Genomic DNA, 14,941 nt, shown 5'->3' with positions numbered 1-14,941 from the left:
TTCATCTGTCAAACACACAGAGAACAAACAGAAACAGGGTTTGCAAAGATTAATACTGTTAAATCACTTTATAATGGTTTACTAAATAGTTTAAATAGTTGAAATAAACAATATAAAGTAACCAAAACAAAATGTTGTATGAATTAATTAAAAATTTTGTCATTAAAAACAGGTGTAAACGTTTTTTAACTCACCAATGACAGAGAGACTGAATCTCTTTCTCTCACTGTTGATCTGTAGTTTATAATATCCAGCATGTTCAGTTGTGGTGTTTGTGATGGTCAGAGATCCAGTTTGTTTGTCCAGCTTCAGTCTGTCTCTGAATCTCCCATCAAGAACATCATCATATACAGTGATTCTGTCGGCCCGTTTATTGATTTCTGCTATTAAAGTGTTTTTATATCCAAATATCCACTGAATCACATCATCATCCTTCATTTCAGTAAGATCAGAGTTTAGAGAGAATGAATCTCCCTCAATCACTGACTCCAGTCCTGAATCACCAAACACGCGCACGCACGCACACGCACACACACACACACACACACACACACAGAGACACAAACACACACACACACACACAAACAGAAACAGGGTTCATCACAGATTAAGACAATCACTTGATGGTTTATAAAAGTAAATATTTTAAAAGTTAAAATTTAAATGAATATCATCATTAAACGCCAGAAACAAACTGAGTTTGAATTAATAATTGTATATTTGTGCTGATTAAAATATAAAACAAGTCAAACTGATATTTAACTCACCAGTGACAATGAGCCTGAAAATCCTGCTCACACTGTTGATCTGTAGTTCATAACGTCCATTATGTTCAGTTCTGGTGTTTGTGATGGTCAGAGATCCAGTTTGATTGTCCAGCTTCAGTCTGTCTCTGAATCTCCCATCAAGAACATCATCATATACAGTGATTCTGTCGGCCGTTTCATTGATTCCAACTATTACAGTGTTTTTAAACCACCACTGAATCTCATCATCATCCTTCATTTCAGTGAGAGGAGAGTTTATAGTGACTGAATCTCCCTCCATCACAAACGGATATTTACCAAACACTCCTGAAGAACAGAGTTTTTCACAGATTAAAGCTTTAAAATCACTTGATGTTGGTTTGATGAAGCTTCACTAAAATACTTTTAATCATGTAAATGTGAAATTAATAATATTCTGCAGCAAAAGATGATGAATGAAAAGAGAAATAGATTTATATATGGAACAATAACTAAAAAAGACACTTTTACTTTAATGTTTAATGTCACACTAAAACTAATGCTGTTGAGTATCTGAGCTTCATATTTATATTATTTTATTTAATCAATCCATAATAACTGAGTTTCGAGCTGAATTCAAACTTGATCTGACAGTAAAATCACAGTTCAATTATTTCTATATGAGAATAAAAGTGAATGTTAATCCTCTCTGACTAATTTAACCAGTAATTTATCACATGGTACCTGAACAAAAACAACTGAAGTCATAAAAACACATTTAAAACTCACCAACCAAGTTTTTAAATAGATATAGAATAGAGGAGAAAAAAGAAAATAAAGTGTTAGTATTTACTTAATGGAACAAAAGAGTAACAAGCACCACTTAAATGTCCAGCCCGCAGAAGTCACACTTACCCTGTAAGTACATGAACAAGAGTATATTTCTCCAGTATTATGTATTATGTATTATGTATTGGTATACTGTTATTACAAAAAGGTTTGCATGTTCTCGCTAAATTGCTAAAATGTAAGATTGTTGTATTATAATAGTAGAATAAGTAACGCTTAGTTCTAAAATACCGACAGAATAAATCATTTGTTAATTCTTCTGGTTATTACCCCTTTTGCTACGTTGGGGTTGAATGATAGGAGGAAGCAGGATCCACGTGCAGCAAACTTTATTAAATAAACCCAAAACTAGACAAACTCAGACTAGGTAAACAGGACACAGGAACCAAACAGCCAACATACAAGAACAAGAACTCACCAAGACTGAAACTAGACACAGGGCTTAAATACATAGGTAAACAAGCTAAACAAGATAACAAGGGGGCATGGTTAATCAGAAACACCTGGGGAGACTAATCAACATAACGGGGAACCAGGCGACCAGGGCAGAGCAGGCAGTGCAGGCAACCAGGGCGGAGACGACCCTTTAGGCGGCCAGGGAGGAGACGACCCTTCAGGGGTCCAGGGAGGAGACGACCCTTCAGGGGTCCAGGGCGGAGACGACCCTTCAGGCGGACAGGGCAGAGACGACCCTTCAGGGGGCCAGGGAGGAGACGACCCTTCAGGCGGCCAGGGAGGAGACGACCCTTCAGGGGTCCAGGGAGGAGACAACCCTTCAGGCGGCCAGGGAGGAGACGACCCTTCAGGGGGCCAAGGAGGAGACGACCCTTCAGGGGTCCAGGGCGGAGACGACCCTCCAGGCGGCCAGGGAGGAGACGACCCTCCAGGGGGCCAGGGAGGAGACGACCCTTCAGGGGTCCAGGGCGGAGACGACCCTTCAGGCGGCCAGGGAGGAGATGACCCTTCAGGGGGCCAGGGAGGAGACGACCCTTCAGGGGGCCAGGGCGGAGACGACCCTTCAGGGGTCCAGGGCGGAGACGACCCTTCAGGCGGCCAGGGCGGAGACGACCCTTCAGGCGGCCAAGGCGGAGACGACCCTTCAGGGGGCCAGGGCGGAGACGACCCTTCAGGGGTCCAGGGCGGAGACGACCCTTCAGGCGGCCAGGGCGGAGACGACCCTTCAGGCGGCCAGGGAGGAGACGACCCTTCAGGCGGCCAGGGAGGAGACGACCCTTCAGGCGGCCAGGGAGGAGACGACCCTTCAGGGGTCCAGGGCGGAGACGACCCTTCAGGCGGCCAGGGCGGAGACGACCCTTCAGGGGGCCAGGGAGGAGACGACCCTTCAGGGGGCCAGGGAGGTGACGACCCTTCAGGGGGCCAGGGAGGAGACGACCCTTCAGGCGGCCAGGGAGGAGACGACCCTTCAGGGGTCCAGGGCGGAGACGACCCTTCAGGTGGCCAGGGCGGAGACGACCCTTCAGGGGGCCAGGGAGGAGACGACCCTTCAGGGGGCCAGGGAGGAGACGACCCTTCAGGGGTCCAGGGCGGAGACGACCCTTCAGGCGGCCAGGGAGGAGACGACCCTTCAGGGGGCCAGGGAGGAGACGACCCTTCAGGCGGCCAGGGAGGAGACGACCCTTCAGGCGGCCAGGGAGGACCAGACAGTTCAGGAGACCATGGCGGCGTGGCCCTCATGGTCCTATCAGGAGATCTCTGCTGAGGGCTCAGGCGACGTAGCGGCGGCCATCTTTGCTGAGGGCTCAGGTTCAGGCATGGCGGCCATCTCTGCTGAGGGCTCGGGCAACGTGGTGTTGGCCATCTTGTCCGGAGACACTGGCTCGGCGGTGGCCATCTTGTCCGGAGAAACTGGCTTGGAAGACGTGACGTGAACAGTCTCTGGATCGGCGGACATGACGTGAACAGTCTCTGGATCGGTAGAAGTGATGTAAAGCTCAGGTTTGGCAGGACTGACATGAAGAAACTCAGGCTTAGGAGATATTGTGGGCTTGTGGAGCTCCTCCTTCGTAAAGCCCACAGTCAAGGACGAACCGCTCAATAAAAGGGCCATGTCAATATATTGAATTAGTGTCCATTGAGGGGTGTTGTCAGGCATGAGGTAGTCAAGATTGTCCTTAAGCCCATAGCAAAACATATCTTTCAAAACCTCATCATTAAAATCCACCCCATGACAAAGCCCACAAAACTGATCTTCGATCAGACGGTCACCCTGGCTGAGGCGAAAAATACAAATTGCTGGATCCCTGTTGTGGTGAGTTCTTCTGTTACGTTGGGGTTGAATGATAGGAGGAAGCAGGATCCACGTGCAGCAAACTTTATTAAATAAACCCAAAACTAGACAAACTCAGACTAGGTAAACAGGACATAGGAACAGGAACTGCACAGGAACGGGGAACTGCTAAACACGGGATAAGACAGAGGAACACAAACATGAATCATTACACCTTTATTCGTAAAACTTTACATGTTGTAGGTACACTAAAATTACAGAAAGTTACACTGTAAATTAGTTTTAAATATGCAGTTCTTTGCGGGCTGTAATCTAAAGCGTTACCAAGCAAACTCCAGCAGCTCGAGCTCTTACTAGAACCAGGAAGTGTGATCATATTAGCCCGGCTCTATCAACACTGCGTTTGCTCTCTACCAAACATTACATACATTTAAAAATCCTGACGATTACTATAAACTACTATTACTAAGATCAGAGTTTAGAGTGACTGAAATCATAAAACAACGAAAAGAAAAAATTGGAGTTTAATTTAATTTTCGTCATTAAAAACAGGTGAAACCAATAGGCTATTTAACCCTTTCACACGTGATTCTGACTGGGTGAGTTTATCAAGGTGACATTTATTTTAGAACGTTTCCCCATTATTGTTTCCATGGCGAACCGTCATGATCTTGATTTAAAATGTGAGATGGCGCCGCCATGTTTGTTTGCGCCGCAGTTCAAATCGTCTGAAGAGTTTGAATCTGACAGTTATGTGACATCACTGAACATTCCAAATCCCAAATGTGGGACCGTATCACTCAAAAGGTTTACTCACTGTAGACACGGAGCCTGAGCCTCTTGATCGTGTCACTGTTGATCTGTAGTTTATAATCTCCAGTATGATCAGCTCTGGTGTCTGTGATGGTCAGAGATCCAGTTTGTTTGTCCAGCTTCAGTCTGTCTCTGAATCTCCCATCAAGAACATCATCATATACAGTGATTCTGTCAGCCGTTACATTGATTTCTGCTATTAAAGTGTTTATAAACCTCCACTGAATCACATCATCATCCTTCATTTCAGTAAGATCAGAGTTTATAGAGACTGAATCTCCCTCCATCACTGACACTGACACACCAAACCCTCCTGAAGAACAGAGTTTTTCACAGATTAAAGCTTTAAAATCACTTGATGTTGGTTTGATGAAGCTTCACTAAAATACTTTTAATCGTGTAAATGTGAAGTGATTAATATTCTGCAGCAGTACAAAGACAAAAGATGATGAATGAAAATGAGAAATAGTTAAAACAGTTTTATATAATCAATAAATGCATTAAAAAGATCGACTTTAATCTCAATAAGATCTCAAAATCACACATTTCTATACAAGAATAACAGTGAATGTTAATCCTTTCTGACTAATTTAACCAGTAATTTATCACATTAGAACAGAAACAACTGAAACCAGAAAAACACATTTAAAACTCACCATCCAGACGCCACAAACACAAACAGAGCAAAACTAATTTGAGAAACATTTTCTTCATCGGTTCACTGAAAAGTCCACGATAGTAACTCTTAATGTCTGAAACACTCAGATTGATCTGAAATGGCGCTTTTCCACTGCATGGTACGGTACGGCTCGGTTCGGTACGGCACGCTTTGGCGCTTTTCCACTGCATGGTACGGTACGGCTCGGTTCGGTACGGCTCACTTTTGGCGCATTTCCACTGCATGGTACGGTACGGTACGGCTCGCTTCGGCTCGCTTTAAATGGTACCACCTCTGTTGAGGTTCCAAGCGTACCGTACCGATACTAAAATGTGACGTGAAAACACTGCAGATCACTGATTGGTCAGACAGAATCATCACTACCAGCGTCATTGTATTTACGACACGAGACACTAAACCCGCTAGATTTAAATAGCCAGTAGATAACAGCCAGCGCTGTAGCGCCTGTTTTAAAAGTATTTGCTTTAAAAAAAAAGAGAAAAAAAAGAGAGAGTATAAACTTCAAAAAAAGAAATGGCTGAATCGTGGTCAGTGGACGAGGTGCAGACGTTCCTCTCGTTGGTTGCCGAGGAGTGGATGGGGAAACACGGAATGAAAAATTTGCATTTAATGATGATATCATGGCAGTAGAGACAGCAACTATAACGATCAGTCCCACCCACTTTGAAGCGGTACTAACTGCAGTGGAAAAGCAACCGAGCTAAAGCGAACCGAACCGTGCCGTACCGAGTCGAGTCGTACCACGCAGTGGAAAAGCGAAGCGAGCCGAACCGTTCCGCGCCGAGTCGAACCGAGCCGTACCATGCAGTGGAAAAGCGCCAAAAGACTGAACTGAGATATTTATCTGGTTGTGTGTGAATCCTCCCCCAACCTCAGTTAGTTTCCGCTCACACATCCGTCTCCTTTAACATCACGAAAATCAACAAGCTTTTGCTGATCTTACATTTTCAAATGAATTCTGGCCCTGAATGAAAACTAATAGCAGAAGAGTGAAATATTGGATTAGATATCTGTATCTACTGGTGTGTTATTTAGTGCTGTGAGCTGTCAATCATATTTGACCTCTGACCTGTGACTCTTATTTGACTGTTGATAGATTCACTTTATTTCAGTGTAAAGATGTTTTGTGTGGAGTGGAAGATTGTGACCTTCTTATTAGCAGGAGAGAAAATGAAGAAACGCTTCAGCCACAAACTACTGACACACACAGAGACGACAAACATCCAGCAGAAGCTGTTTATCCACCGACAGATCAAACCAGACACACAGATGTTTGTACAGATAAAATAAAAGAGAAAAACCATTGCAGGATTCATTTGACGCAAAAGCCAGTAAATTACGTCATTAAGTAATCTTTGCTTGTGTTGCTACAACAAGAGTCAGAGTTAAAGGAACACAGTAACCTGTAAATGTAATTGTTCATTTAGAGAAATTAGCATTTGGTTACCAGAAAGTTTTGGTCTTTGGAAAATTTTATGAGAAAAGCTTGAGTTCACAATCAGATATTTTGATTGCAGACAGGGCTGGACTGGCCATCGGGCATACCGGGCATTTTCCCGGTGGGCCGACGTGCTTTTTGGGCCGATACATCTCATACTCATACATAATTTTTATTATTATTATTTTATTTTATTTTTTTTACGGCCCATAAAATGTGTACATCGGCGGCCCATTCATTTTGTTTTGTTTTGCTTAATTGGCGGTGCTGGGTTTGTGCCGGTGTAATGCATTGGTCAAAAAAAGTCCAGAACCAGACCATGAAACACGTAGATCAGCGGCCCATTGGTTCTTTTCTTGATTGACACTGGGCTGGCCCAATCACAACTTTAAACGAGTGAGCGAGCGTGCAGCAGTGTCAGTGTGTATCTGTCAAAATAGTCAGCGAAATGGAGAAGAAACGCAAGGAATGTGCAGAGAAATAGCGTGAAAAAATAGAAACAGGCCCTTAAAGCAGACACTGTAAAATGTGTCAAAATATATGTTTTCTGACCTTTATCAGCTCCTGTGATGATGAGGATAGTGAGGAGGATCAGGAGAGAGATGAGAGAGTGTAGAGTCTGCGGTAAGCAGAACTACTTTCAAAACACTTAGGCCATGTCATGAGTGTAGGAACCCATTACCCAGTTACAGATTATTTCCACATCTGCATAGTTGACGATTACCGCAGTTCACTAGAAATTTAACGAGACGCGTTTGTAAACCATGTTTTCCGCCAAAATAAAAGCTTGATGCAGTTTGCGTCAAAATAAAAGATCATGTGCTTATCTCTTTCAAGTATAGAAATTGGTACAAAACTAATTATGAAAGTTTCCTTTATTTTTTAGTGCATTTGTTTTACAAAATATGGCTATTATTGTCATACGATTAATGTTATAACTATTATTATGTAGTGTAATGTAAATAGACACTGTAACTAGAAGAGGTTTGAATTTTTCTTTGTTTAATTTGCACACTGAATATGGGTTGGAGCTTTTAATTTTGAACTCTCAAAGTGCACCAGATTGATGAATTTAACAATAAAATGCACAAAATTTTCTTATGGGGGAACATGCCCCCAAACCCCCCTAGAAGGACCGAGGTCACCCACCACAGTTTTACCAAAAATCCTGTAAGAAACACTGGTATTGCTATGCCAATGCAGCTTATAGCTTGTTTTAGGATTCATCACTGTGGAGTATAAGTTCAACTGTATTAATAAATGTCAAATTTTTACTTATTTCATCTGTTAACTCTCACTTGTTCCTATACTCACTCATTACCTGGCATTAGTGGTTTTAAGGAATAGGAGATGGTATGCATATATTTAAGGGCGTGCAAAGATGGGTGGTGTTTATGATCATATAGTGGGCCAGTCTGGGCCAAAATGCCCGGGCCGATTTTTTTGTCCCAGTCCAGCCCTGATTGCAGACTTTGGTATTTTGGTCAATCTGAGCCAAATAACTCTTTTAAAACTCTAGTTGAAACACATGTGCTTAGGTAAGTGCTAAAGCATGCTATTATCGGCATAAAACAGGAAGTTGTTGTAACTCAAGCATACAATGTCCAATCTCCCCCACACTTCAAACGTTTAATAAATGCCCTGGCCCGAAGACACATATATGCCTAAAAGTAGTGTTGTAGAAAAATGTATATATATATATTTTTTTTCATTAACTTTCTTAGACATTGTGTGGTTTTAAGCATTTGTTTCTCTTCTGGAATTTATGTATGTTTGTGCACCTGGTGTAAGCAAGACACACACAGTAAGACAAATGGTTCAGCTAGATTTGGCCATGCTGGGTGAGTGGAAAACTAGAGGAAAAACCTTGAAGAAGGAGTATAAGAAGGACATTTCCTGGGCTGGGTGTCAGGTCTTGCTCACGTCACAGGGTAGCTGCTGTGATTTTGTGACTAAAGAGAAAAGCCTCTTGCAAGAGAATAAATATCTTTTAAAATACAATTTGATTCTTGATGTCTCTTATGCAGTGATGATGATTGTTTAATTATTGTTTTTGCCACAACAGTAGTTATAGACATAGCGCCACCATCTGGCCAGTGCTAACTGAAGCGTCACATTGAAATTCTCGCCTAACAGCTTCTGTCAACATAAAGTCCGCCTTCTGGCCCCTATCTTCACACAGATCTTCAACAGATCACTAGAGCTGTATGAAGTTTCTTCCTGCTTCAAACGCTCCACCATCATCCCCGTCCCAAATAAACCCAAAATCACTGGACTGAATGACTACTGACCTGTTGCCTTAACATCTGTGGTCATGAAGTCATTTGAAAGACTGGTGCTGGCCCACCTGGAGGACCTCACTGGACCCTTGCTGGACAGTTTGCTTATCGAGCAAACAGGTCTGTGGATGATGCAGTCAACTTGGGACTGCATTATAACCTAAAACATCTGGACAAACCAGGCACTTATGTGAGGATCCTGTATGTGGACTTCAGCTCGGCCTTCAACACCATCATACCAAACATCCTCCTGTCCAAATGAACCCAGCTCCCTGTGCCCACCTCCATCTGTCAGTGGATCACCAGCTTCCTGACCGACAGTCAAAATCCTCATCCAGCACCTGCATAATCAGCACTGGCGCCCCCCAGGGGTGCGTTCTCTCCACTGCTCTTCTCCCTGTACACCAAAGACTGCACCGCAGAAGACCCCAGAAGGCGGGGGGTAGCTCTCCGTCTGCGGGGGACTCACACTATTTCTTCGCGGTCGATGGTGGTGATTCAGGCTCTGGGTCTGGCTGTGTTCTGGATCAGGGAAGGACGCTCTCCAGACACCGGATGATGGCTTCTTTCCAGTTCTGACCGGTGGTGTCGGTGAGGTCGACAGGATGATGGTAATTTACCCTGATCCAGAACAGTGACTCCAGGGTCTCATCGTCGTAGGGGCTGGTGATGGCGAGATAAATTCAAATCAATTCAATTCAAATTTATTTGTATAGCGCTTTTCACAATACATATTGTTTCAAAGCAGCTTTACAGAAAGTGCATTTCAGAAATGTACATAGAAAAATACAGTTAGTTAATCATGTATTAATTTAGGGCATAAACATATCGCCAGCATCGAGTCGTCTCTTCACAGGCGTCGAGTCGTCTCTTCACAGGCTTCGAGTCGTCTCTTCACAGGCTTCGAGTCGTCTCTGCATGGGTGTTGGGGCATCTGTAGTTTCCATGGGAGGCTGGATACAAACTGGAGCTGACGATCTGTATTTACCTCGGGACTAGCGTCCCGAGATAACAACAGAAAAGCAGATGGGAAATAATTAGCGTAGCTGCTGTTCATAATATTAATGTATTCAATCTGATTCAACTGTAGTATAAAAGGTAAGTATTATGTGAATGCTTGGCTAAAGAGATGCATCTTTAATCCAGTTTTAAACTGGGACAGCGAGTCTGAGCCTCGAACAATATCAGGAAGGCCATTCCAGAGTTTAGGAGCTAAATGTGAAAACGCCCTCCCTCCTTTAGTGGACTTAGATATCCTAGGAATGACCAGAAGCCTCGAATTTAGTGATCTTAAAGAGCGCGATGGATTGTAGGGCGATAGAAGTTCCGTTAAATACCCAGGAGCTAAACCATTTAGGGCTTTATAGGTCATTAGTAATACTTTGTAATTGATACGGAACTTTATAGGTAACCAATGTAGAGATGATAGAATTGGTGTTATATGATCATATTTTCTTGACCTAGTAAGAACTCTAGCAGCTGCATTTTGGACTAACTGTAGCTTGTTTATTGAGGATGCAGGACAACCAGCTAATAAAGCATTACAGTAATCTAGTCTCGGGGTCATGAATGCATGAACTAACTTTTCTGCATCAGAAATAGATAGCATGTTACGTAGCTTAGCAATGTTTCTAAGGTGGAAAAAGGCTGTTCTTGCAACATATGAAATATGATTTTCGAAAGACAAGTTGCGGTCTAATATAACACCCAGGTCTTTTACTGTAAGTGGATAAAGTAACAGGACATCCTTCTAAATTAAAGTTGTATTGTAAGAGGTTTTGTGGGCAGTTTTTTTGACCAATAAGTAATACCTCCGTTTTATCTGAGTTTAATAGCAGAAAATTACACGTCATCCAGTATTTTATATCTTTAACACACTCTGTCAATTTAGATAATTTAGCTTTTTCATCTGGTCGTGATGAAATATATAATTGAGTGTCATCAGCATAACAGTGGAAATTAATTCCATGTTTTCTTATAATATTACCAAGTGGCAGCATATATATTGAAAATAGCAGAGGGCCTAACACAGATCCTTGCGGCACTCCATAGTTTACTGACGTTACCTTCGATTTTTCCCCATTTAAACAGACAAAATGGTAGCGGTCTGATAAGTACGATCTAAACCAGTTTAATGCCTGTCCCTGAACACCAGTGTAATTTTGTAGTCTATCTAAGAGTATTTTGTGATCTATAGTGTCAAACGCAGCACTAAGATCGAGTAAAACTAGTATTGAGATACAGCCTTGGTCAGAAGCTAGAAGTAAATCATTTGTAATTTTAACGAGTGCAGTTTCTGTGCTATGATGCGGCCTGAATCCTGACTGAAATTTTTCATCGATATCATTTTCTTGCAAGAAAGAGCACAATTGAGCGGACACAACTTTTTCTAGTATTTTAGACATAAATGGAAGATTTGAAATGGGTCTGAAATTTGCTAGGTTATTATGATCTAATTGTGGTTTCTTAATAAGAGGTTTTATAACTGCCAACTTGAATATTCTTGGAACATGACCTAAAGATAAAGACGAGTTAATAATATTGAGAAGAGGCTCTTCCACTACAGGTAACACTTCTTTCAGTAGTTTAGTGGGTATTGGATCTAATAAACATGTTGTTGGTTTAGATGCAATGATAAGTTTATTTAGCTCTTCCTGTCCTTTAGTTGTAAAGAGCTGTAATTGTTCTTGCGGGGTGATAATTGAGGCTGAATTATAAGGCACGATTGAAGATTGAACATTTACAATTGTGTTTCTGATGCTTTCTATTTTCTCAGTGAAGAAATTCATAAAATCATTACTACTACACTGTAACGGAATATTTTGCTCAGGTGACGTCTGTTTATTCGTTAGTCTAGCCACGGTGTTAAATAAAAACCTTGGATTATTTTGGTTATTTTCTATTAGCTTGCGGAGATGCTCAGCCCTGGCTGCTTTTAGGGCCTTTTTATAACGTGACATACTGTCTTTCCACGCAATTCTAAAGACCTCTAAATTAGTTTGTTTCCATTTACGCTCTAAATTACGGGTTTCTCTCTTTAGAACATGCGTAGCACTGTTGTACCATGGTGCTTTAGTTTTCTCTCTAACCTTTTTTAATCTAATTGGTGCAACAATGTTTAATGTATTAGAGAAAATGGTGCTCATAGTGCTAGTCATTTCCTCTAGTTCATCTGTTTGTTTGGGTTCACTGAGCAGCTGAGATAGATCAGGTAAGCTATTTGAGAATCTATCTATAGTTGTTGGAAGGATTGTTCTGCCTGGTCGATAACGTGGCGCAACGTGACAAATTTCATCAGTACGTAGTATGCAAGTGACCATGTAATGGTCAGTGACTTCATCACTTTGCGGTATAATATCTATATCGGTTGGATTGGTTCCATGTGATATAATTAAATCTAGCATATGATTAAGACGATGAGTGGGACCAGTGATGTTTTGCTTGACCCCAAAGGAGTTTAATAAATCTGTAAACGCAGCCCCTAACGCATCATTTGTGTTATCTACGTGTATGTTAAAATCTCCAACAATTAATGCTTTATCGACATTGACCAATAGATCTGAGAGAAAGTCTGCAAACTCTTTTAGGAAATCAGCATAGGGCCCTGGAGGACAATATACAGTAGCCAAGGCTAGAGATAATAGGGATTTCTTTCTTACATCTAAGAGAGTAACATTTAGCACAAGTACTTCAAACGACTTAAACCTGTGACCTGTTTTCTGAGTAACATTAAGAATATCTCTATAGACTGTAGCAACACCGCCGCCACGACCAATCAGACGGGGCTCATGCTTATAACAGTATCCTGGTGGAGTAGACTCATTAAGACCGAAATAATCATTTGGTTTAAGCCAGGTTTCAGTAAGGCAAAGTACATCGAAACTATTATCTGTGACCATTTCATTTACAATAACCGCCTTAGGTGTGAGCGATCTAATGTTTAGAAGACCTAGCTTTAGAAATTGTTTTTGTTCACTAATATTGAGATTTTCTGGTTTAATCACAATTAGATTTTTCCTAGATCCTACAGTAGATTTAATGTTTGACCTCATTAAACGAGGAATCGACACAGTTTCAATATAATGTTCTACATTGGTACTTATATCAATTAAGTTTGGACAGCAAAGAGTGTGATTTGGACTTTGACTTACTAGTCATATGGTGTGCAACGTCTTGGAGATGTTGTCCGACAGAAGAGCCGCTCCGATTCTGCTGGGGTGAAGGCCATCAGCACGGAAGAGCCTAGGTCGCTCCCAGAACAGATTCCAATTATTTACAAAGAGAAGTCTCTGTTCATTACACCATGACATTAACCATTCATTTAGAGCAAATAATCTACTGAACCTTTCATGTCCTAGTCGGTACGTGGGAAGCGGTCCAGACACGATGATCGTTGTTTCAGGCGATGTGCTGCGTACCGTCTCGATCAGGCTCCTGTAGTCCTTCTTCAGAACCTCCGTCTGCCGCAGCCTGATGTCGTTCGTTCCCGCGTGCAGCACGACAGCTCCGACGCGCTTTTCTCCGTTCAGGATCTCGGGGACCTGCGCAGCCACATCAAGAACACGAGCACCAGGAAAGCAGTGAGTGCGCACCTTACCTTTACCTGACATGCCGGACGATGGAACTGCCGATGATCACAGCATCGCGTTCCGTCTCGCGTAGAGGGGAGAAGCGGTTCTGGGTGGAGATCTCGAAGGCCGGGAGGGGCGGAGAGGTCCTCGCTCTGGTCCTGGCTCACGTCTTCCGCTGTGGAATCACCCAGGGTCCATGGTGTTGTGTCGGTGCCGGAGTGAATGAAACCAGGGATGATCGCGTCCTGGCTGCTCGGGTCCTGTGCGGAGAAACACACGGAGTAGACGAGGTCGGAGTCAAAAGGTTACTAACCACTGAAATAAATAAATAAACTTTTTAAAGAAAAGACAAAAAATCTGTGCTCTCAAGAGCCACAGCAGCAAATCGAGCTGCATTATCCATATCTTGATTCGGTCTTCTGTCACGGGTGTGTGAGGGCAGTCGAAGACAATGTCTTTGTTCCAGACAAAGTTTGGTAGTAAATCCCAAAAGGCAGACAGACAGATAGTGCAGACTGACAGACTGTAAAGGGAGAACTTAAATAGTGACTCAAACAAGATGATTAATGACACAAAGCTGATGCAAACGATCAAGGAACACAGAAGATGAATGAAAACAAACTAAAAGTCCATGAAAACTAAACACACTGAACATACTGTGCCAATAATGTTGATATTGTTTTGAATACAACTTGAAAAAAAAAATGAAAAAAAAAATTTATATATATACAAATTTTACTTTAAATATGACACTAAAACTACCAGTATGTGGCGGCAAGTCACTGTCTTAATAATTAATTCAGCCGATTCGTTCTAAACAACCGACTGATTCAGGAACAAAGCAAGTGACTGTATTTAATAATGGGTCTTTGAATCATCTTTGACTCACCCAATTCATTAAAAAATACAGATTCAAACAAAACACTGCTGTGTGTGTGTTTCGCAGAGACGCGTGACTGCTCTTCTGTGGATTTGTTTGTAGCCTATATGATATAACTATATTCTTTGTGAAACAGACCAAAAACAGACAATACTATGTCTAAGATGTAATATTGTGTCTAAGACTGTTAACTTTTTGTTTGTTGAACTGTTACATAAAATCAGTATCACATTTACAATCATGCTGATGTTCAGGAAAAACAGCACTCTTTCTCGTGTGATATTGCTTAACATGGTCTTACGACATAAGTGTAAAAAGTATTAAAATTCATCCAGATTTTATCCTCATCTTGATGTTTGGGGGAATTCACACTGCATTATAAGAGGCTACATCATGCAGTGAAAGCGTGCACTCTTAAAGTGCACAAGCAGGAGTTTATCGTACTCAGAGAAAAAAAAG

At 42.0% G+C, this 14,941-nt stretch overlaps 1 protein-coding gene across 1 annotated transcript; it reads right to left on the bottom strand.

Annotated features, from left to right (window-relative positions):
• Positions 1-427: 427 nt before the first annotated feature.
• On the bottom strand, positions 428-13,563 carry LOC311085946 (uncharacterized protein; the record flags this gene model as incomplete). Its single annotated transcript, XM_084118565.1, has 6 exons — positions 13,183-13,563; positions 9,857-10,026; positions 9,044-9,694; positions 4,640-4,948; positions 768-1,073; positions 428-432 (listed from the first exon to the last, which is right to left on the bottom strand). The coding sequence occupies exons 3-6, from the start codon at positions 9,183-9,185 to the stop codon at positions 428-430; spliced, it is 762 nt and encodes a 253-aa protein (XP_083974691.1). The 5' UTR covers positions 9,186-9,694; positions 9,857-10,026; positions 13,183-13,563.
• Between the last annotated feature and the right edge of the window lie 1,378 nt (positions 13,564-14,941).

The sequence above is a fragment of the Abramis brama genome (assembly GCF_963993115.1).
Source record: "Abramis brama genome assembly, chromosome: 6".
NCBI lineage: Eukaryota > Metazoa > Chordata > Actinopteri > Cypriniformes > Leuciscidae > Abramis > Abramis brama.
Note: the sequence above shows the minus strand (reverse complement) of the source record. Positions and strands in the feature narration are given on the sequence as shown.